This window comes from Tachypleus tridentatus, chromosome 10 (assembly GCF_004210375.1).
Source record: "Tachypleus tridentatus isolate NWPU-2018 chromosome 10, ASM421037v1, whole genome shotgun sequence".
Classification (NCBI taxonomy): Eukaryota; Metazoa; Arthropoda; class Merostomata; order Xiphosura; family Limulidae; genus Tachypleus; species Tachypleus tridentatus.
In genome coordinates this window covers 149,714,917-149,740,746 of record NC_134834.1, presented here as the reverse complement: position 1 = coordinate 149,740,746, position 25,830 = coordinate 149,714,917, and the positions used below count along the sequence as shown (strand labels likewise).

General features: G+C 32.0%; 2 protein-coding genes and 1 non-coding gene across 3 annotated transcripts in view; 2 read left to right on the top strand and 1 right to left on the bottom strand.

Moving 5' to 3' along the window:
• The window catches only part of myd (stromal cell derived factor mayday), a 31,608-nt gene extending 25,109 nt beyond the window's left edge, over positions 1 to 6,499 (bottom strand). Inside the window, exons 1-2 of the mRNA XM_076464455.1 lie at positions 5,610 to 6,499; positions 921 to 1,057 (exon numbers count right to left, since the gene is read on the bottom strand). Coding sequence (XP_076320570.1) covers positions 921 to 1,057; positions 5,610 to 5,977 — 505 coding nt within the window. The 5' untranslated portion in view covers positions 5,978 to 6,499. The remainder of the gene's footprint in view (positions 1 to 920; positions 1,058 to 5,609) is intronic.
• Positions 6,500 to 7,052: 553 nt separating this feature from the next.
• On the top strand, positions 7,053 to 7,126 carry TRNAI-AAU (transfer RNA isoleucine (anticodon AAU)). Its single transcript has one exon. It is a non-coding gene; the product is annotated as a tRNA-Ile (tRNA).
• Positions 7,127 to 13,332: 6,206 nt separating this feature from the next.
• The window catches only part of LOC143230607 (cyclin-L1-like), a 44,135-nt gene continuing 31,637 nt past the window's right edge, over positions 13,333 to 25,830 (top strand). Inside the window, exons 1-3 of the mRNA XM_076464454.1 lie at positions 13,333 to 13,777; positions 17,347 to 17,421; positions 25,679 to 25,788. Coding sequence (XP_076320569.1) covers positions 13,568 to 13,777; positions 17,347 to 17,421; positions 25,679 to 25,788 — 395 coding nt within the window. The 5' untranslated portion in view covers positions 13,333 to 13,567. The remainder of the gene's footprint in view (positions 13,778 to 17,346; positions 17,422 to 25,678; positions 25,789 to 25,830) is intronic.

Below are 25,830 nucleotides of genomic sequence, written 5' to 3'. Positions count from 1 at the left end.
ATACTGTCTGTAATGAATAAAGAATCAAATAACATTCCTACCAGTTCATAATCTATAATAAATAAAAAATACCATTCCTATCCATTCACAGTTTACAATAGACAAACAAAAAATAGCACTCTTACAAGTTCCCAGTCTACAATAGACAAAAGAAAATGACACTCTTACAAGTTCAGTCTACAACAGACAAACAAAAAAATGACACTCTTACAAGTTCACAGTCTACAACAGACAGACAAAAAGTGACACAAGTTCACAATCTACAACAGCCAGACAAAAAATAGCACTCTTACCAGTTCACAGTCTACAATAGACAAACAAAAAATGACACTCCTACCAGTTCACAGTCTACAATAGACAAACAAAAAATGACACTCCTACCAGTTCACAGTCCACAACAGACAAACAAAAAATGACATTCCTACCAGTTCATAGTCTATATTAGACAGACAAAAAATGACACACAAGTTCACAGTTTACAACAGACAATGAAAAAAACCACACTCCTACCACTTAACATTCTACAATAAACAAAAAAATGATATTCCTATCCAGTTCACAATCTAGAATAAATAAACAAATGATATTTCTACAAATGCATACAGCATCCATGATATTAATGTCTTAACAAAACCAGCACAAGTTTTGACCTGTTCACCACCTCCAAAGCAGTGAAGAGATTAAAAGCAATATTTTTACTATAGAAACTACTTTCAATACCTACTAACAGTGTTTGATCATTGCACACAATGATTAACTTCATTGAGAAACTTGTGATAACATACATGTGATGAGTGGTACACCATGTATAGTCCTACATGTGATGAGTGATGGTACACTATGCACAGTCTTATATGTGATGAGTGGTATACAATATACAGTCCTCGTAGCTATGTTTAAAGACTTCAAACTAAACTTACCATTGTGATTCTTATCCAAAGCTGTAAAAATCCAGAAATTATCTTTTGCTGCTTGTTCAATATGCTCCTGTACTTTTGTAGCAATCCAGATTTCTAGCTCCTTCTTAGTGATTAGCTTATCTTTATTGTTGTCAGCTCTAAGACAAAACATTTAAAGAAAGAATACACAGTAGTTCATATTTTTCAGACAAATATATTTTATCACATACAAGAGTGACACATAACTACCTGCAGGACTTGTTTAGATTGCCCTAAGACACACACACACATACACCCATTACCTGCAGGTCATGTTTAGACTGCCTTATACCAACATACAGTTCCTCATTTCTCTCTTGATTCTAAAGCAACTTCTTGGTTTTGTTTAAAGTTTCTATCATTCCTTTTATTTAGGTTATAAGATGGTGAAACTTTATTAATGTCTAATATAATTCATGCTTTGAACATTATTACTGGAGTTGGACATACCAGCAATCACAAAGTGAATGTAGGGAGTGATACAAGACTCAATTTAAATATACACCTGTTGGTCCACCTATGCCATCCCATCCACTAAACCAAATAAAACACTCAAAGCCAGCTCTTACCAATGAAATGTTTATCAAACAGTCCCTTAAACTTCTTTCAATTAACTGCATCTATCCCATCTGAAGGTAACTCATTCCAAAAGTCAACCACCCTCTCAGAAAAATGAAATCGCCTTAGATGAAGATGACATCTGTTTCACCAAAATATATGTTTATGCCCCTATTATTATCATTCTCACCATTAATTATGAAAAAAATATGATGTATTTTTTTCATTATTAGTTCTCTTAACAATCTTAAGCACCTGAAACAAATCCCATCTAACTCTTCTTTTTTCAAGAGAAAAGAAGTTCAGATGCCTTAAAATATTCTCATACAACAACCTTTCCATCCCAGATGTCATCCAAGTAGTTCTCTAACAATTCAATGTCCTCCTTAAGGTAAGGACTACCATGACTGAACACAATACTTCAAATGTGGCCTAACCAGTGACCTGTACAATAAAATTATAACCTCTTTAGATTTGTATTCAATATTTCTATAGAAACAACCTAAAATCCTATTTAACCTGCCACTAACAACAGCTCATTGCTTGGATGGCTTAAAGACCAATGAACCAGAACACCATAATGTTTTTCTTCATTAATACTGTAAATATTATTCCCATCAAAATTACACCTATAATTTATACTATGATAACCACATGCAGTACTTTGAATTTTTATAATTAAAAGCAATCTGTCATTTATTTGCCCAACTTCAAATCCTTTTGTAAACAAGAAGCATTTTCTTTTCTAATAACACTGAAAACCTTATTATCATTAGCACATTTAATTAAATTACATATTGGAAAATGAATTTTTTTTTCTTCTCCTAACAAAACAAATGAAGTACTTTTAGCATTCCATATATACCAGTGTATTTAAAAGAACTGAAAATCATCAATACAGTACAAAGTATCTAGTGGCAACATAACAAATTCAATGTACAAATTCAGAAATATTTGCTTAAAGAGGTCACCACTTTCACACCTACAACATTAAACAAACTCGCAGAGATACGAGTTAATCATGTTATGATTTATTAAACAATGTTGCATGTTATGTCTCCTAACAACATGTCAAGTACTTTAAATTTGCTGCACATTTCAAAAACATAAATTTAGGGAATAGATTTGTCAAAGGGAAGAAATAGGAAAACATTTCATTTTTTAAATTATTTTCTATTTAAGTAAACATGTAATTATTTAATAATCAGTCTAACTTGATCTAACCTCACATAAACTGACCTAACCTAGCAAAATAAAAGATATAAAAATATTTATTTTAATTTCTCCAAACTTTAATTTATATTTCTGAAATCAGCACTAAAAACTACATTAAAAAAAACTTTTTTGTTTTCTATTTGAACATGGTAATGAAACAAAGCCAATTATAAAACCTGCAGTTGACTTAAACAAAACAAGTCTTTATTTAATAGTCGCCATTCCAAGCAAGTTAACAGTCATGGCTTTTTAATTTAAATCTGTTGATTAATTAAACCCAATCATACTGATAATAAATAAACAGATTAACCCAAACAGTTCAATTAGAAAAAAATATGGACCTTCAACTGTAACAAAAACATTACATTTTAACAACATTGATTAATTTAATATACACCTAGAGGAGGATATTGACAGCAGTGTGGATATATACTGGTTTTCTTTTTTCAACTATAAAACTATCAGTGTTAACATGTTATTCTACCATAACATTTCTCTTACATCTAACACACGAGATATTGAAGTACATTTTCATAAAGTAATATGGTCACTAAACATACCATCTGTGCTCCACCATAACAACCTGTTCTAATGCAGGGAAAGAGCTGTTACTGTGATATTTCAGTGGTGTGCAATTGTTTGTTTGTTTTTTTTAATAAAACAACTTTTGTTTAAGCGATGGATATTATACAAGGCAAAAATATTTTTCACATGAGTAATATTTAATGGGTGATTACTATTCCAACACTGCCAAACAGCTTCAGTTAATGAGAGAAGAAATAACCTGATTCTGCTAGAATGCCATCTAGTGAACATTAGAATATCTAAAACTATCTTTGAATTTCTGGAGAGAATATGAACCTTTGAACACAGTCCTACCATTAACATAGCTATCATTAATTAGTCAACAGTTGTATAGCATCTGAGCTTCTAAAACAAAGCAAACCCTTAAAGGTTAAGCACTCTAACCCCTAAAATCCATGTTTGTTTGTGTGTATGTGTTACTTCATCAACACTACTCTAAAATTAAATGTCACCTGTCCTCTCTTTACAAAATATCAAATAAGCTGTCTAGAAGGGTACCATACTTCATTCATCTTACTATCTTGAGCACCTAAACAAAACTTACCCAACTCTCCTAGACTATAGCTTAAAATTAATCTCAGTGTTAAGTTTATAACAAAAACCTTGCCAGTAGTTCGACATTGTATACTTTCAACAAATAAAGCTTTTTTTTCAGCAAGGTACCTAAACTAACCACATCATGTTAGAAGAAGCATAAAAATAAATTATCCAAAAGAAAGAAAAACATGATCATATTTATTAAAATGAAAGTTTCTACAAGTATGTTCAAGTACCACACACACAAATCGTCATTTCTCACAAGATTCATATAAACTTTCTACACAATGTAGGCTGTTTTTCCACCATAATCTTACATTTTAAAATTAAGATTAATTTTTCAATTATGTGTGATAAGTTTCTTGAGCTCACTTTCTTATTTTGGATCACCAAAAATTTGTATAGCCAAAAATATTAAAACCAAGAATGGAAAACTACCAGCCTGTCCATTCTATGACAAAGTGAATAAATGGAGGTTTGTGTTGAGAGGTTTTGCATTCAGTGAACCAAAAAACAATTTTCATCAATTGATTTTCAAGGATTAAAATGCTCAGCATGTTTTTTTTTTATTATTTTATTTTATTTATATATATATATATATATATATATAAAGTAATAATACTAGTGCCAACTCAAAATTTCAGAAACATCACCTGGTCCATGAAAACATATTTGGATTGACATTACTTATTCCAGTCAAATGATAGTATTTTTTTTATTAGGATTTCAGGATGTTACAAATAACAACATCTGAAGTTTGGATGTAAAAACTGTAAAAATTATAAATTTGTTAATGATTTATAAATAAAACAACACCTTTCATTTATTGTTTAAAAAACCTAGTTTTTAAATTGTCTTGCATTAAATAAGAAAATTCAAATATTGGTTGGGTTTGTTTTGAATTTCACACAAAGCTGCTCGAGGGCTATCTGCCACTAATTTAGCAGTGCAAGACCAGAGGGAAGGCAACTAGTCATCACCACTCACCACTAACTCTTGGGCTACTCTTTTACCAATGAATAGTGGGATTAATCATCACTTTATAATGCCCCCACAGCTAAAAGAGTGAGCATGCTTGGTGTGATGGGGACTTGAACCAAAGACCCTCAAATTACGAGTTGAGTGCCCTAACCACCTGGCCATGCTCCAGGTATTGAAGACACCCTATCCAATATGTTTTATAAAATAAACCAGTTAAGTTGCATTATGAAAGTTTACACAAAATTCAGTTTATCTCAAACATAACCAAGGTAAAACCAGGAAAATATCTGATCTGATACCAATGTTCTAAACATGTCACAAAAATTTAATCCATTGATATAATGTAACCTAAAGATAAGAAGAGATGACTTGGTTCTTCAAACCTGTTCTTACACACAATCTTTGGAAAATTAAAAGTTTAAGCCCTCCCTTTACTTTTTTAACCTTTCACAAGATTGTCAATTTTCCCCTTAAGCTCAACTTGTTGGTTTCTATTACTGTTAACAGTAACTCATTCCATATATCACCCTCTTAAAAAATACTTTATCTGTACTTTCAAAAAAATCAGCTTATAATAATATATTCTTCTATTTCCTTCTTACTTCAGAATATAGTACAAATAAATCAGATGCCAAAAACTTGTTGATCCTCTAGTCTATATAAAATAAAATAACTTAATATCATGGACAATCATAAATATTACTTTAAAATATTTCTTTTAATATATTTATAACGAGGAAAGAAATGATTTCATCCTTTGTTTTTAGATGTGAAACGATAAAACTCTCAACTTACTTCCAAAATACATCTTTCAAAACTTCTTCATCAGTCATCTTTTTCTCTTCTTTCACCTGACTTCCAATTATCACTTCTTTTCTAAATTTCTCATTAAGATGGCCATCTCGTTCCATTCTCACTCCTTCCAAGTGATCTTGAGGTTTTACGATTTCTGGAGAAAGCTTATCAGCACTGATTCCAACATACTTACTTTGGCTGTTTTTAAAATCTATTTCAGACTCAAAACTTTTTGATAATTTTATTTCTGCACTAAGTTTATTATACGAGTCAATGTTTGAACTAACATTATCACCTTTAAATAACGGATAACATGTAACGTAAGTGTCACACACCGACAGCATTAAAATCAAACTGCCTACAAACATTTTCAATTTCTAAGTTTTAAAGAAGGAAGAGCTAAATATGCGAAATTAGGTCTAGCGTGACGTTTTCATACCTTCCAGCTTTTTATTTAAACAAGTTATCCTTCACTTAAGCAGGTTTACAACGAGGTCAACAACTAAACAACGCTCGAACATCACATTTGTACCACTTTCAATTTTTCACGCCTGTTTTCCACATTTTACGTTTACTAACGATTTGTCTAATTTCGAGTTACCGATAGTCACCGCTTTTTCACTAATAATCACTGTCACTCAGGTTGAACTAAATAACATTAGTTATTTGAAAACTTGCCTCGAGCAGCTGTGAAGTTAATGATTTATGTATCCTTCTATAATAACCAGATAATAATGGAAAACACTCGCCCTTTAGAACACTGGTATAATTTATAAAATTAAACAATAATTAAGTTCAACTTTCAATTTTAATTTGCAGGCATTCTTGCCCATTTCTATACAACTATAACATAACACTGTTACCACGCGCTAGTGACATGCGCTACCTTGAAAATAAAAATATTCTTTATTTATTTTCGTAACATAAAGTAAACCAAAGAAAATAAAGCAAAAAAGGCTTAGGAATGATGCTTTTAGAAATGGAACATTTCTGAAAATAAAATTGTTTCCTGAAATAAAGAAATCATCCAAAACGCAGTTTAGTTAAAACATGTATTAAATAGCAATAAATCATGAACGTCATTCATAAGGTCAAGTAATCTTTGAAGAGTATCTTAACAGAAGTGAAATACTTCATGTTGTAAAATGATCTGTAAAATTTCATAATGATAAAATAAACATGGTATGGTAATAACTTCTAGAAGGAATTTGAATATCTTAACGGGTTAATTTTTGACGTTATGATGTAAAGTGCATGTTTGAAATATATGGGTTATTTTATTAGCGTATTATTCAAAGTAGGTTAGGAAAATTAAGATACAAATACAACAGATCTTGTTTCTTCAAACAAGTATTCCAATATCTTGTGCTTTAATATAACATGATAGACTACAGGTATATTACATCAGTAAATATACTTCCGCAGGATCCACTAAACTGACAGGGCCCGTTAGCTCAGTTGGTTAGAGCATCGTGCTAATAACGCGAAAGTCGTGGGTTTGATCCCCATACGGGCTAATAGCGCACGAATTTCATTTTGAGCAAAACTCTGGACTTCTGTTAGTTTGGGCTCGGCATGGTCAGGTGGGTTAAGGCGTTCGACTCGTAATCTGAGGGTTGCGGGTTCGTATCCCGGTCGCACCAAATATGCTCGCCCTTTCAGCCATAAAGGCGTTATAATTTGACGGTCAATCTCACTATTCGTTGGTAAAAGAGTAGGCAAAGAGTTGGCGTGGGTGGTGATGACTAACTGCCTTCCCTCTAGTCTTACGCTGCTAAATTAGGGACGGCTAGCGCAGATATTTCTCGGGTAACTTTGCGCGAAATTCAAAAAACAAACCCCAAAAGTGTTCTGTTTCAAGAGTAAATAAAAACAAAATTAAGAGTAATAAACATTTTATTTTTTTTGCTTTTAAAGTTCATATGCCACACTGTGTTGTAGCATATAAAGTGGATAATTTATCATGTGATTAATTATTAGCATCTACATGTTTTATTGACTTCACGAAGTGCAAAGCGCAATGTTAAGCTTTCCTTTTCTTTTTTTCGCTTCTTCAAATTCATGGCTCTCTCCGGATGTTTCACAAGAATTAGTAATTTAATCTACTCGCTTAAGCCAGTAATAAGTCATCACATGATTTAAAAATAATTAATTTTGAGATAGTATGCATGATACCATCCGCGAAGCCCTTAATATTTCTTTATAGAACTATAACCTTAATTTCCAATGTAGGACTGAGGAGAAACAACTGTGTCTGAGCTCCCGCATTATCTTGCAGGCCTTTTAAAGATCTTAAATTAAAATTACTGTCAAGAATAAATTATTATGTGACGTCATTTTAGTGTCTAACTGACTGACTGACTGACACATAACACATGACTGCGTGGTATGCCCAGGTGACCTTCGGCCTCCTTTCAGAAAAACAATGATCAGTTTCAATAATATTTAAACCGTTACATAACAACCCACTTAGCGTTTTATATTGTTTCTAAGGTAGCCAAGGCTTTTATTTAGTTACACACGAAGTAGACATGTAATTTACTTTTCGTTCCATCAAAAAAAAGAAGTTAATCGTAGCCTTCTACTTGACGAAAAGTTTTTGAAATATTCGATAAAATAAAATTTTGCTACACAGTGAACATTCTGCGAAATGAATATCTGTGATTGTAATTTCAAAAGTATTTACTAACCCCATTTTCTAAAATATCGACCAGGAAAATATATGTCTAGTAAAACAATATTGATAAAGATGACTATGAAAAATCTACCATTATGTTAAAAGAAACAATGTACCATTTAGCTTTGTAAGACTTATTTCTTAACTTTTTACTTAATAATGGGACAGGATTTGTGTCATAATCTCGTAATTACTATTTGTTTGTTTGTTTATCGGCATCTTTGGATCGGGTGTTGCTTTGTGGTTGGCATGTCGGGCTGCGAATTAACGGATCCAACATTCTATGTGCTATGCCTCTGAACATACTCTGTACTTTCAACTGTGGCTGTTTTACTCAAAGGCTACCTACCATTCTTATTATTCAGTTCTAAAAATGGGGCAAAGCCCTTGTGACCGCCTTCACGCTGGTCAGTACTTGAGCCTAAAGCTTTTACGCCCTCAACATTTAGCCAAAAGGTGTATAAATAACTGTTCAGATTTCAAATTCCTGTCCATTGCCAATTTGCCACAGTGAAATTTTGTATTTTTTTTAATGCTTTCATTTTATTAGGCATATTGAATTGTGATCTTGTGTGTTCTTTTCTACCACATTATATGAAATAATAAACCAAAGTTCTATAATTCTACCATTTTATTGGCTTCAATCTAAGGTGCCCTCGTCACCAAACATTTTTGCCCTTTTAGCATAATAATGTTACGGTCAATCCCACTATTCATTGGTAGAAAAGTAGCCGAAGAGTTGGCGGTGGATGGTGATGACTAGCTGCCTTCTCTCTAGTCTTACACTACTAAATTAGGAACGGCTAGCGCTGATAGCCCTCCTGTAGCTTTGCGCGAAATTCAAAAAACAAACAAACAAGCAACATGAACGTGTTTAGACATTTCGTTAACGCAGCTAGATGACATTTTGATAGCAATGCTGCATATATTCTACCAACATTTATTAATTAACTGCAAATTAAAAGCTTGTAAATTATCAAGTTGTGTGACAGTTAAGTCCAAGGAACTCTTTGAAAAACGAAATTTTAGTGGTAGCTGCAGTTCGTAAATAAAGACGATTGCCATTTTCTACACTTCATCAAATAGTTATTGTTGATGAATAGCTAAGGGATTTTTTAGAAGGAAACATTTCCAGCAGATGTGTAATACCATATAAATAATAAGAACGTTATGTTGGTTCTTTTTTAAAACCAGAACCAAAATCTGGAACTACCTTGGTTACTTAATTGTACTCTTGTCTCTATTGATGTATTTCCATCGCAGAAAAAACCATGGTGGTTCCAGATAGGCAGAATTAGCTATATATATTGCGTTCTCAACAGCTTAAAATACTTTTGAAGTAATGTCTGATTTTTGCAATTTAGAGTCTTTTTTTTTTTCGTATTGAGTCGCGCGGTTATCTTAAAACTAACTTTTCTAAGAAACACCTAATTCAGTTTACACAGTCTACTGCCGTGTTTGGTAATGATACTAGCATACTGTACTATAGGGATGCATGAAACGATAAGAAATGTAAGAAACTTCTCAACAATTATTTTCGTTTGTTGAAGTGCTTTCTTTGTACAATATTTTAACTTCATAAAAGTGTGTAAAAATTTCATATACACTTATAATACTGTTTCAAAGCATGAAAAGTTTGATCTACAGCTATGAAGAGTTATGTGCAAACTTTGAAAGATAATACAACTCAACTGCTGATTAACAAGCTACGAATTTAGCCAGAGGAAGAAAACAAAACGAAATGGAATATATATGTTGTGAGGATGGTGTTTGAAGTAGTAAAACTGTTGAGACGCAGCCAAAACATTTTATTCAGAATAAATGTCTGGAATTAAACTATTTGAAACTTGGATGATGATACGATAAACCATGATACTTTTCTTATAGTTATTCAATTATTATCCCTGTATGATACTATAATAAAGGGACATCTTGACAAGATAATTCACAAAATCAAAAAAAGGAACCATCAAATACGATCTGGAAAAACTGAAACTCTAACCTATGGTCTTGGAAGCTTACTGACCATTCTCTCTGACCCTACTCTGCGTTATGTTGTTCTAGGAACTCCTAAAACAATAAGATAATTAATTTTAGAAAAAAGAAAGGGGTTTCCAGAGCTTCTTTCTTCAGAAGGACAGTATCCAGGATATTTCAGTTGTTGATCAAGTCATCACTGTCTCGGGATAATCTTCCATTGCTGCTGCCAAAGAAAGTTATTTTGTTGTTCTCCCTATGAAGGATGCATCTAACCAAATATTACACACACTATTTAAATTCTGTTTTAAACAATATGATGTCAAGTACGACATATTCTAAGCCTGAATTTTAATCAAGTAAATTGTGAAAGAGCATCCATGAAGCTAAATATAATTTAAAATAGACATCTTGTTACAATTGGACATGGTTTTAATATTTTTTACGTCAGTCAATCGGGAGCTACCGGAAAAAGAGTTGATTTTCAAGAAAACTTTTAAACTTCATTAGTTCTTGCTTTCCACTCGTGAAGTTACTGCTTGGTGTTTGTGGTGTTGTGTTTTTAATGCTGTCTGGAAATCACTAGTTATAACGTTACGACACATATTGTAACCAACATAAAGCTGTCTTCTAATATATCTTTCCTTATGACACGACCAGAACTGATATAGGTTGAAATGCACTTTCAAAGATATTATGCTGTTGCTTTTCTGTATAAAATACTCATACTTTTCTCAGCCTAAAATAGATTTTCTGGACAAGTAGCTCTCTCCAGATATTAGAGAGATGTATTATTTTCTGTGATCATTACATTTAATTTATATTTTTAATGTAAAGAATGTACATGTACATGTACATGCAAAGATTTTTTTTTTGCCTTGTATATGTGTAGTGTTGTTTATATATTGGAAGATGACACACCTGTTTCATTTTCGTGTCTTAGTGTCTGGAATGTCATTTTGTTTTTATTTAAGGCTACTGTGCTCCACGAGTTATTTTAATTTTTTGTCATGTCTGTAAGAAATAATGGGTGGGTCCTTGAAAACAAATTTAGTGATGAACCTTCAGTAAGTATTGTCTAATTGTTTAGTATAATACATTTGAACTTGTTGTTGGTCTGGTGGTATGTTAATAGTGCAATACGATCGGTGTGTTATTTCTTGGTAGGATTAAGATGAAGTCTTTACTCCTAGGTATATAAATTAACTTTAGTAGCTGGATCAAGGATGGGAAATTCAGGGTAGTGTCTTATAGAAAATATGGTATTCATATCATTGGATATAGATTTATCATTATTATCGTTACCACGTAAATACACATACGATAACCATCTGACCATTAGTATACATCATAAAGAGAAACATTCATACGCGTATTTCCATTTCAAATCTTTTCAATCGTACAGTAACAAAAAGTCAGTACTTTACTTTCAATTTATACAACTACGTAACCTAATTAGTGACGATAATGGTTATAAAACAAAACCCAAAGACATGAAAATTTTCTTTTCTAAAAGACACTACTCTGGAAAACAAACAAACTTAGCAATTGTTTAAACTATCCTTTAATCTTAATATATTTGTTGCCTGTACGATTAATTATATATTTCTTTCTTCAGCTCAGTCAGAGTTAGAATTACAGTTTAATTGCACAAAACATTTTCTGTCAATTTTTTTGTTATTTGGGGTTAGTATTCTTAGGTCTAAAGTGCGAAGGTACTTGAGAAAGCCACACAGGTTCATTAATTTACAAGTAAACTAGAAACCATCCACAATAAGCAGTAGGTTTCAGAATTGTTAAGCGTGGGATAAATTAAACATGGGCATGAACAAACAAAAGAGCCAATGACTTGAATTGACAAGGAAAGAGAGAGAGAGGGATAGAAAGAAAGAAGACATAGCACAGTGTTATGGAAGCAGTCCATGTATTTTCTTATCTTCTTTTTCTAATTTACCATTTTGTAAGATGTTGCCAGTTGCTTAGTTATATGTGCACTTCTCACATAATAAGTGTTTAAGAATGTTAATAAATTGTTTGTCCCTCTATCTTAGTAAGAGGAAATACTCAAGGGAGTTTTCCAGTGATGGATCAGTTGATATCTCAAGCTACAACCTTCCATATATTTGAATAGGAGTGGCCAAACACGTGGTTAGCGCTAGTTACCTTGAGAAAGGTTGGTATCATGATTTTAACTAGGTAGTATAGTCAGTTTGGAAAAAAGTATTGAAAGATATATCCCTCTAGTAAAAGTGACATCTGTCATACCAAACAATTAGATAGATACACTGTGGCTGTGAATAATAAAGACTGCTCATAGCATTTTTGTTGAATTGTGTCTGGTCTCTGTTTTTTAGTTTCTCAGAGAACGCAGAAGTACTTTGTAATAGACATCCTGATTGATTCTCTAGTTATTCCCCAGACCTTTCTTGTTGCTCTACGTTTAATCATTTCGGCCTAAAAAAAATAAAACAGTTCAAACAGGAGTAGAAAACTCTTATTCGTTTTTAAAAAGGACACAACTCACTGAATATATATATGTTGTGATTGTTTAGTGCAAAATTACAAAATAGCCTATTTGTGCTTACTACAGGGAATCAAACCTTGGATTTTGATACAGTTAGTGAAAAGTTATCGCTGATCCATGAAGGAACTGATATATATCATTATTGTGCCACACGGTGACTTAGCGGCAAGTCTAAAGACTTGTCACTGAACATCTGGGCTCGATACCAATAGTGAATGAGTACAAAGAGTTCATTGTGTAGGTTAACAAAAAATGTGAATATACATATGTATGTCGCTTAGTTTTAACAGAAGTGTTGAAATGGAGCTAAGGTTATCCTTTTAAACTATTGAATAATGTATGTATATAATACCGAAATATACTTTATAGTGTGTAATAGAGGCTTTGAAATGTTAGGAATAACAAATGTTTGTATCACAGTAATGTATTAGAAATACTTTCGTGATAATGATGCCTTGCACAGCTTTACAAAATCTAAGTTGTTGTTTCGATTTACGCACGTCATCACTGTCGCCTACGCGCACTTTATGATCCGGACAACGCACAAAGTTGAGAGTAAAGTTCCTACACACGAGATAGTCTAGGGATTATTTTACAAATTAAAGTGTATCTCCCTTATTGTTGTTCAATGGAAGTACCAATTTTTATAATTAATTAGTTTTCTCATTAAGGATACACTTGCAGTTATTAATTTTTAAATTACTGGTATTGTAGAGAACTCTTGACCGCGTATGATTACTAGATTAGGACACATCTTTCTTCCTTGGTTTTCTGAGGAAAATGGCGCTTGTTAATAACGAAGCTGGAGATGTAAAGAAATTAAATTATGGTAGAGTGATATTAACTTTAGAAAATTGTATATTGCCACCAAATAAACATTCTCCCACACCTTCAATGCTGGATGGTCTTGATCGTGAAACTGAGCAAGATTTACGAATTTTGGGATGTGATTTGATACAAACCTCAGGATTCCTTTTGCGTTTACCTCAGGTACGTTAAGTCTAACACGAGTCTTAGTGAGTTTTACCATTTCTCTAGCACTAGTAGTAACACTGAAGTAAAAATCATTACATTTATCATCCACATAGTAAAATATTTATATTATCAACGTTAATACTAATACTAATAATAATATTATTACTTATGGAGTTTGCATTTTTGATTATACATATAACTATGTTTATCATGTTTATGATTCGGTTTTAAATCGCTTTAGGGGTTTCGTTTATTTGTAAATAGGGAAATAAAAAGAATTTACACACCATTGAATTCTACAGTCACAAATTAGTATGCTTACACTGCAAGTTCAGTTAGTTCATAATTATTGAAAGTTTAAAATAATATCTGTTAATTAACCTTTCATTCTACAATTTTTTGGATTGGAACAATGTTAACAGTATGTCTGATTTATTGTCTTACCTGGTAACCTTATACTGTGTGACATCCATGTCAAGACAAGATGAAAGGTGGTCCCAGTAATGTTCATTTCAAACTCGTATGTATGTATTTGTATTATATGGGTAAATGAAATGAAAAATGTCAGCAACCAAATGTTGATAATGAAATAGAATATGGGAAGATATGTAATGACATTGGTTGTAAACTTGAAATACCATGATTGCTAGATAAGAACCATGTCATGTCATGATATGATTGACAGAATGCTTGTAGCCACATTTGATGATGTGATATGTAGCTGTTTCTTGATAACATAGCTTATTAATGCTACATGATATGACAGCAACCAATTTGTTGTCAAGCTAATACCATGTTTCTCCGGAAAATAAGACGGCTTATATTAATTTTCACTCCAAAATATGACACTAGGGCTTATTTTCGGGGGATGTCTTATTTTGATATATTAAAAAAATGAAGTTACAAAGTAAAACTATTAAACTAACCATTTAAAATAAACTATTATTAAACTATTAAACTAACTGATTAATACTTAAACAAACTAATTAACTAACTATTAAACTAATAAATTAATTTTTTTTATTTCTTTCCTCTTCCTGCCACTCTTAACTAGGGCTTATTTTAAGGGTAGGGCTTATATTAAAACTATCCCCAAAAATCACACTAGGTCTTATTTTATGGGTAGGTCTTATTATCGGAGAAACACGGTGTGTAGGTTGTTTACAATCCCTGCTCATAATTTTTTGACATGCTGTTGGTTCAAAATGGGCAGAAATATCTATGTATTTGTTTGTGCATTGTATATTTTGGACTACAAAATTTATTCTATGTCCTTGTTTCTGATGAAAAGTAAATGGCTAGCAAGATTTTAAATGGTTTTAAAATGTTTTTTTTTGCTTTTTAAACAATAAATGTTTCTGAATCTGGTGAAACTGGTCAGACCCTAATAGAACATGAAGGGGGGCTATTGTTTGATGTATCACCAATTCTCATTGGTCCAGCCAAGTTGAACCATTGTGTTGGTTTTGGTTTTAACATTTGCTCTTTGATTGCTGACATGGATTACAGCAGATTTTTGTGATTCTGATGTTTTTAAAGTGAATTGACAACTAGTTGGAATACTGTTGCATTGAAATAAATCATACTAATTCAGTGTGTATTATTACTGTAGATACTTTTGTTTTCAGCGTAAAGCAATTAATATTTTGTCTGTGTGAAATTCATATATTAGCAACTGAGATTTTATATTTACTTGCTTTTGTGATAAGGAATTATGATTATCTGGGAACAAGTTTACCTGTAAATTGACCTTTTGCACTGAGAACATCTTATGGGAATAATGTAAAGAGAATTGCTTTACATGGTAATCCGAGACATTCCTTGAAACTTGTGACAAGGTGAGATAAAATGTAACCCTAATAAAGTAACTTCAGGATAAGTTCATATATATGAATTTGTGTTGACAAAAAATTCAGGTGAGATATCTGACCTCTTGTCTTTGTTATGAAATTAAAAGCCACCAGTGATATAGCAGTTTGTCCATGTACTTACAATGCTGGAAACCAGGTTTTATATCCATACTTGGCAGAGCAGAGGTAGCTCATGAGTGGTTTTGTGTTTAGTTACAAATAAACAAACAAAAGAATAAACTTAAAAAAATGTGGGTGGATGCTACAATAAATAAAAAAATCCTATCTTCAAGACAATTTATTTATAACATATTACAATATTCATTATTACCCCACCAAAAGTATTTTATAAGATTTAAGAACTTAATATGTGGTATATGCTGTGCAATGGTCAGGATGACCTTGTAGGAAGAAGTAGCAGTGAAGAAAGTGGTGGTGGGGTGCTTTGTTACCCACTTACAACATTCAGCTTTTAATATTCTTCCATAGTGTTTGGCATAGTTAATTTATGGTTATTAACCACAGTTGTGTCTCACTGGCTGCAGTTGAAAGATCATGGGTCAAAATAGGAAGTGTATAACTCAAAATGTGGATCTTATGGCGGCTGTTGGAGTAGAAACTTTATTTAAATTTATGTGAGTGTGTGCAAGAGTGATGGCCATTTTTTTCTTATTGCATTCTTCTCTAGAGAGTGCTAGAGTATTTTCAGAGATATATTTATGACATTTATGTGCCCTCATCACATGCTGTTTGTATTCTGTATTATAAATGTATTTATTTTTCTGATGTAAGGACATAGTGCCATCTATGAATGTAATTAGTGTTAACTTATATCAAATATAATAAATGCTAAATAACAGCAATAATGGAGGATAAGGGGCTGTGAACCCCTCCTTAACATGCCCCTTGTTCTAGATTGTCATCATACGTTTGATTGATATTGGCCCACTGAGCTAGGAATAGTTTGATAATGGACAAACAGACATGCACACACACACACACACACACACACAGTATTTTGTGCTTTATATGTACAGATGAAATCAGAATTGTTAACAACCAAATGTTATAATGAAGTATGAACTTGTATATTTATGTATTATAGTAAAGGAGATATTTTGTTTTCACTTGGTGTCATGATTGACAGATTCCTGTTATGATGTAATACATACTGTTGTCAAGGTGATGTATCATCTGCTTACAGTTCCAATTCGTTATTGTTTGACATGCTGTTGGTTGAATTTGGATAGACATTGCATTCTATATAAGTTTGTGTGATGTAATATGGATCACACAGTTTATTGTATGGCTTTATTTTTTCAAATTCATCGAAGAGCTAGGGTGGGTTTTTATGCAATAAATTATATTTTATCTTGAAATAATTATATTTTTTCAAACCCTGATTGGGTCAGTGGAAAGTTTGTGAACTTAAGTTGCTAAAATTTAGGGTTTCATTTCTTGTGGTTTACACAGTGTACAGGTGGAACTTTGTTTAACATTGCATTGAAAAACTAGATCATCATATTTTTAAATGAAATTGTGAAAGTTGCAAGTGTACACGAGGTACCCTGAATCCCCTTCAGACCATGAAGAGTTAGATACAGTTATTTTAAAGTGAGTTAGGAATTGTGTCTGACATTATCTAGTTAACAAGTTTTTTTTTATGCACAAGTCACAGTGGAGTGTTTAAACCATAATCTAAAGTGTTTTGATCACAATTTTCGTATGTGGTAGGTGGCTATGGCAACAGGACAGGTGTTATTTCAACGATTTTATTATTCAAAGTCTTTTGTGAAGCATGGAATGGAGGTATGTGCAGTTTTTGTATCTTTGTTAGATTAAATTTTGTTTGTAGAAAAGTCTGTTGAAGATATATTTTAAAGATATCCTTTCCATATTGTATCACTATTATAAAAAATAATTATTGCTATTTCTTATGTTATTATGGTTAAGTTATTTTGTAACATTTATGGTTATATTATGTGAAATATTGACACATTTTAAAATAAAAGATTACTTACAACAAAATGTTTTTATTTCAGTAAGGTACATTACCTTAACACATAAACAGTTATTCCCATTCAGTGCTGTTCTCTACATGCAAAAACTTTTTGCATGCCACAAGTCTTGAGCTCTCACATACCCTATGATCAACATGGTTCAACTGTACCTCCATGTGAATCATCAACAACTCTCCAACAATAGGAGTGTGACACTCCTTATGCATGTGACTCCCTCTATTTTATTCTACCAAACTATTATTTCTTGTTTGACAGTGCTGTTGTCAGGACCTTTTGTCTGTGTGTTCTCTTCCCCCAGTTTTGTGGAGATAATTTTTTTCCTACTTCACTTATTTTAAGTAGTAACTTTCCCTTATTGTTATTTATATTTTTTGGTTTTAACAGAAGCTTATGTTTCCACTTTGAAAATATTGTCAGTTACTTCCAGTACAATTATTCAGTCTTAAGGTTGCAGTACTCAACTGAGAATTGTTGGCTTTGATACATTCATCATTAATGGGTTGACTTTCCTTGGGCCGCAAGTTTGGTGACCCACACATTCAAAATATATTCCGTCAATTGTTATACTGTTTAGCTTTTTGAATAATTTTATTAAAATTGTTATTTGTGGTTCTTAGGTTTCAAGAACATGTTTAGTTAGACTTGTACCTATTTCTTGTAAGGCTAGTTTTTTTTCATTAAATTTTTGTGATATTCTTTGTCTTAACAATGTTAGATTAGGCTAAACTTACTTATTATTAGCTTATCATTAATTCTACTGGTAGATTGTAAATTAGGTTAAATATAGTTTTCTTCGAGAAATCCTATCTACTAAATTTTTCTTATTGTCAATATATATGCTTGCTTAATTTTACAGTATAATGCCATTTTCATGTTTGTAAGTAATTATATATTATAATTCTTACAATTAAATTTATTTGTGAGAACTCTTTTGTTTGAGGTCTGCCCAACCTTCTTGCCCAGTATTGCTTGACTTCCTCCTCAAACTGCTGTACTCGTTTGGAATATCTGTTTCACAATTTTCCTTCATCTGATTACGACTTGGACTTCCCAAGTCTCTACTGTAGAGTCTGCTAGGCTTCTTTTAGCCCCATTTTATACACTCCCTCCCTCCTTTTCTAGACATTTTGGTTCATACCAGGCTTTTTTTGTCTCTAATTTAAGAGAGAGAGTACTGGTATGTATCGCCCTTCAATGGATTTGGTTTATTTTGCTTTAGTGTACTATCAGGGAGATTTTTTTCTGTTTTGTTTCCTCTCTATACCTTAAATCTGTTGCCTTACCATTTTTCAGTTCCAAGCCACTGGATTTGTGGACCATAGAGGCATAATTCTGCATGTACTTGTAATATAGAATACAAACAATAATGAATCCACTTGGTTAAGAGTAGGGCATTGGTTTTCAGCTAAGATAAATGATGAGATATTTTCTAGTCTGACATTCCCTCTCTGAACAGGTTTGTTCGAAGAGATGCTGTAGCTATGGAGGTTGCCGTCAAAATTGCAGTTCACCCCTTCAGTTGGGACCCTTCACCCTACCCCTCTTCAACATAGATATTGTTTCCCAGTGGCTGGATTTTGGATTCAGTGCTGAACCAATCAGTGTAAGATCTCACACATATATTACAGGTGTCTGTTCCCTCACTCAGTTGGACTTGTTTACCTTGTGGGTCACAGTGGATGGTCATGTAGGTTACTACAGTTATTCCTTCTGAACTATCTCTTGAAGGTTTTCATGTATCAAGGATGTTACTGTGTTGGGGGTGGTTTGTGTCTGATTAATTTTGAGTGGGATATTTCAAAAGACTGGGACATTTTTATTAATCTGTTTTGATCATCTGGATTGGTCAAACATTTGATCACTTTTCTATCGCATGTCCTGTTTACAGATTGGTGGGTATGATATTTTCTTCCAGTCTGCTGAACTTAAGGTGAAGATTGTATGATCTTTTGTATCCCAGTGAGATGGCTGGATATTTTATGTGCTTCTCTCTTTTTCTGTCTATGTCTGCATCACCTCTCTCCACCTTGGGCATAAAGTATACCTGTTACAGAAGGGGTCAGTTTCCCATGTGTGACCTTCTACTGCAAGCATCTCCATTTAGGGTATTCTTTTGACACTTTTGAAAGATGATTCTTTCTTTCCCTGGCATGGGTTCTTCCACCTATTTAATGTGGGATTCTAGTTATTTATGTGAGATGGGGTAATTTATAATTTCCCGTTACTGAAAATGCATTCCTGATATTTACTTACTTCCTCTCACATTTCTCATTTTTCCTTCTCACTGAAAATTGGTGCTTCATTTTTTTTTCAAAAACTCTGGCAGTGTTGCAGAATTGAATAGAGGGAGTCACCTGTGTCAGGAGGGTTTGTGGCACCCCAGTTGGTATTGGGTTGTTGTGTGGTGATTTGCATGTGAGATGCAGTTGAACCACATTGGGGTATGTAGAAGCTTAAAGCTTGTTGCATGCAAAAGCTGTTTTGCATATATGGGACAGCACTGAATGAGAATATCTATGCAAAAAGAGGTAAGCACCTGTCAGAAGTACATGTTCAGTATAAGAAAATTGTAACTGAAAATTGTTTTTATACAGTTTGTGCTGAGTGCTGCCTTCTTTTTATGAGGTTTTAATTTTTTTGTAGTCTTAAGATAAAAATTATGAAATTGGAGGTTTAACAATATAGAAACTATGTTGTAAGATGACGTCTGTTTAGATATGAACTCTAATAAATTTTGTGTAGTTTCTCTTATTCTCTTATTTAATTATAGGAGGAGGCACTGTTAATATAACTACTAGACCTGTTTTACTGATGTCATTTTATAATGAATGGTATTGTAACTAAATCATTGTGACAAAGGTAACTATTTGGTATTCTAAAATATTCCATTTCTTTGACTAAATACTCTATTTCTTAGAGAACAAACTTGTAACCCATGTATGTTGGCTCAACACTTGTATGATTTTTTAAAATGCAAAAACGGCTCGTTTGGGTTGAGAAAATATTTTACATAGAAGAGCGAACAACGTTTCGACCTTCTTCGGTCATCGTCAGGTTCACAAAGAAAGAGGTAACTGACCGGAAGCTGACCACATGTTTGAAAGGGCTTGTGTAACTGTGTGTCGAAATGTAGAGGGCGGTATTAGATAATACATGTGGTCAGCTTCCGGTCAGTTACCTCTTTCTTTGTGAACCTGACGATGACCGAAGAAGGTCGAAACGTTGTTCGCTCTTCTATGTAAAATATTTTCTCAACCCAAACGAGCCGTTTTTGCATTTTAAATTTCTCAACAAGTGGGTTTCTCGACATCACTGACTTGTATGATTTGTTTAATTAACTGCATTATAGAAAAACTACTAAATTAAATAGCTTGAAATTTCAGATTTGCTTTGTATAGGTTATATATTATATAAAAAATGAAATATTTTAACCTGAAGATGACCTAAGAAGGTTATAATGTTACTTGTTTTATGCTTTTAAATAAGAATTTTAATACCTATATCATTTGTCTCTTCTATGTATATCAAATTTTATATTTGACTTTTGTATGGATTTTCATCTTTGAAATTTTAGATTTCAATGTAATGCTTTTCTTTTTTTTAGAAACAGTTAAAAACTTGTACCATGTTGTAGATTTTCATTGCTTACTTTGATGTTTTGCTACATCATTTTAAAATATTAATATAATAAATTTTTGCTGTTTCACCATGTGTTAAATGAAATGTGTACTTTAATATTTTTATCATAACATACCAGTGTTAGGAACAAGCTGAAGTGTTGACCAGATGTTTCATTATTTTTATATCTAACAGGTTTTAACTCTACCATTAAGTATTTCAAAATGGCCTGGTCACCCCTTTTTAAGAGTTACGTTCAAAAGTTAGACTACATTGTTGTTGTATCTTAATAAGCATTGCATCAAAGTTTAATATTCTACAAGTTTTAACTTTTTCACTTTAAAAGGAATTGTTTAAATAAATTCTCAAACTCCCCCTTGTATGTGTATCATGAGATTTGTTTGCTCTGATTTCATCACCACCTCTAATGTGCCAATTTTAATGTAAATTATTCATTCTGGTATATAGATATTATTAAAGGATAATTTAGTTTTTATAATATATTTTAATTCTTGGTTTGTGGAGCTATAAACTAGAAAGTCATATCCATTTGACACACCCTCCTATTATCACATCCTTTCCTTCACAAATGACCAGTAGTTTTCTCTGTAGTTTGCTGTTAAATAATTTAGAACCAATAGAAACCAAATGATGTAATCCCACATTGTTTTCAGTAGAGACGGTTATTCTCCATAAAGATTCAAAGTTGCTATCTCCAAGTTCAAGTAAAGTAACTAAGGGAATTATTTTGAAGCACTTGTAAGACATTGTTTTTATATTGTACATGTTATTTTGTCTTCTTAGTCCATTTACTATTGATTTACTGCATGTAGTCTGCTTCTGACAGTTGAATGCAAGTGTGCCATATATAGTGTATGGCTTGCAAAAAATTCCATATTCATTTAGAGTAACCACAGTCAATGGATTTAATAAAGTTTATTCAATAACCATGTACTATTGTTAAAAAAAAAAGTTTTATTTGAGGGTCAACAGCAGAAAAATGAGGTGAAACACAAGTACAACATTTCTTGTCATTTTTGTATATTTTTTTATTATTATTGTAAAAGAAGCTAAAATGAAAAACTTAGAATTGGGTTAGGTGAGGAAATGAAAAAAAAATTTCTTCACGAGGTGGCTTGCAGATAATTACTGTATTCATTGAGTGATTTATATCACATATCACAGGATTGTGAGTTGGATGTGGTTCGAAGGGCAGTGAAAGAAGTACACATAACTGCAGGCAGTTATAGACTTACAATCCATAAATTATATCAGACAAACAGAACTCTCAGTCTTTAGTAATGCGAGAAAAAGAGTATTTTAGATTTCTTGTGGTGGTTAAAAGGCAATTTAAATTGATTGATTATATATAGAGTTAGGGTAGAGAAAATGAAACAAGTTTTACTGAAATAAAATGCATCATAAACAGACATTTTAGAGGCTGTGGAAGTGCAATTTGAAAAGTAAGATGAATTAAAGTATTTTTAATTTTAACATGAAACTTGTACATTCAGACTAGACAGTTTTTGACTTTATATATTCTGGGTAATCTGTAGTTAAACTATTTAATTAAAATCTGAGTTTTAAAAATTTATACTTGTATGTATTCATACTCATGTTTGTTCTACATTTTGTGTGATATTCAAAAAGTTCTTCAGGTTAATATTACTTAATGCAAATAAGGCTTAACGAAGTGGTTTATCAATAAAACAATACTTGATATGGTTGAATGAAAAAATAACTTAATCCTCTGGACACAGGTGGAAAAAATGATGAAATTTGTAATTACCATGTAACTATAGAAGTAAACTAACTTTTAACGTAATAAGTATATTTAATAAATATTGGAACTTCTATATTTTTTTAAAGGATTTATATGTAAATTTAAGAAGCCTTTGTTGAGTAAATCTCAATGAAAGCTTAATTTTATTCTAAGAATAAAAATACTTTTCATTTTAGTTGTTGTAATTAATTTGTGTAATCTTTAAAACATTCTAGATTATTAATCAGAAGTTGTTGTTTTTTCTGGTAAAAACTGCCAAACACTAACTGTAAAAATTTTTTTTTTATCAAAAGCTGAAAAAAACAAAATAAAATGTGAAATGCATGTTGTTTTTTTAGTATGATTGAGATTTTTACAAACAGGTACAGTTACTTATCCCAAAGAGGCTCAGGTTTGTAATAATGTTACATGTCCACTCCTGTTTTATTTCTCTTTGAACTATGCAAAGTATAACAAAGCAATAAATTAACTGATAACAGTGTAAGGCAACTTACTGTAAACAGACTGTGTAGTTATGCTAGTAGTATGTCATTGTTTAATTTCTGTAGTGTATCATGTGACTGTAGTCTGTATTCATTCCATTAGGATAATTTTTTTTTTCATTTAAATTTTGCCCTCTCCCTAGTGGCAGAACACAGATAGCCCATTGTGTAGCTTTGTGCTTAATTTCAAACAAACAAAATACTTGAATTTTGTATCTCGTATATAACCTGATAGGCTTGATTTTTACATTTTAGTTTCTTGTGTAACAATATATGTGATAATAAATAAATAATATATATAAAAACCAAGAAATTATAGCTCTTACTTTAGTCTTGAAGCTTTTTGCAATAGTGTATGGTTTATTAAGCCTATTTTTTCCTAATGTTATTTGTTTAAAAATAATTTGTGTAGTTTTCTCATATGCATTTCAGAACAATATAGCAAATTCTAGAGCAGAATATTCCACAACACCTATAATTTATTTGGTTGTATAGCTAAGTTATAAATAGGTTTTAAAAATTGCTGTTTAGAGCAATATCTGTAGTCCGAACACATCAAACATGATTAAATTGGAACATAGCTGAGTAAAAAGACTGATGTGCATTTTAAGCCATACTCTCATGCCAGTAGGGTAAATTAATTCTATCTTTCATGTTTTTCAATCATACTTTGGTCTCATAATTTAAGTGTAGTATAAAAAAGGTAAAGTAAGAAAAAAATTGTCATAGCCATAATTGTTGTTACCTTTTCTTCAGATTAACACGCCAAGCATTTATTGCTTTGTGCCATATTGTACTTAAATCACCACTGAAATGGAAGCATTGTTGCTTTTACCACTGAAATAAGTGTAAAAGTTTTGTATAAAGAATGTGACTCCTCAAAGTCAAAATATTGGCAGTAACACTATTGAATGATCACTTTGGTTGAGATGAATACACTTGTATTCAAGTTACATAGATATTTTTTTCACTATGTATTCAGAGCTTGTACTTGGAAAAAATAACCTTGTTGGGAACTTATTGAAATCACCTTAAATTCAGAAGTTGTGGTTTAAAAACAAAATTGTTGTATAAAATTAAATAAATATTTTAAATTTGGAGATTTTGATTTCTTTTTTCTATTGAGTGTTAAAATGATTGCATGTTTATTTTCTCTAATGTTTTTAATCCAGTGATGCAGTTTTACTCTTGAGACATCAGAGCAAATGAATATAATAAACGTTGAAGAATTTTCTATGCATTAACTTGTATAGTTACTGATAGATACTGATATGAATTGAATATATTTTTGTTCTGTCAACTGTTATAAAAAATATTAAACTCTTTGTGAATATACACAAAATACAGTGGAGTGCCATTGAGCCGCGGACCAGTAAACTGTGAAATCGCTTAAGCCGCTGTAGCAAGTCTTGTGAGCGAGGATTATCACGGCTCACCACTAATTTAAGAACGTGTAAAAACGCAGGTTACGAATTTAATCCTGGCTTTATAACTTCAAGGGGATATTTAAAAAGGATTTGCTTTAATTTGGGAAATAAATAAAATATATAACAATAGAAATTGACCGTTAATCTACCTTATCCGCTCTCTATGTCAGCTTTATGGAGGCCGCCATTGTTACCGAATCACACCTCTCCATACATTAAAGTTAATCAGCGGTAAATCCGTGAAAAAAGTGATCAATAATTAAAGTATTATTTTTAATTCGATAATCTGATATAATGATCACACAATGGCCCGGACTTCGGCTTTTCAGTCACAAAGGTTTAAGCTGCTGACCACTTAAGCCGCGGTTAAGCAGGTTGACCCCCAAATACTGTGGCTTAACGGCGCTCCACTGTATCATTTGGTTTTTATGTTCTCAGATAAATCACGTTGCCATAGCTTGTGTTTACTATAACATCAGGTCTGTTGCTTTGCATTATAAAATGTGTGAAATAACATTATTTCAATATATATATATATGGAACAGCTGACTCTTTAAAAAAAAGTATTTTTAGGCCTACTAACTATGTTATAAATAGTTTGCTCTCTGTACTGTGAAATTAATAATGTAGTTCTTTAGTATTATTATAGTTTTTTTCTTGTTAATGTGACACTTAATTCTTTGAAACAATGGAAAAACATCTCTTGCTAAACATTAAAGATTTTGTGTTTGACAGGTTGTGGCTATGGCATGTATCACCTTAGCCTCCAAAATAGAAGAAGCCCCTCGAAGAATCCGTGATATAATAAATGTGTTTCATCATATTAAACAACTCCGAAGTGGAAAGTAAGTATAGTTATCTTGCTGTGAGTGTAGGTTACGGTTTTG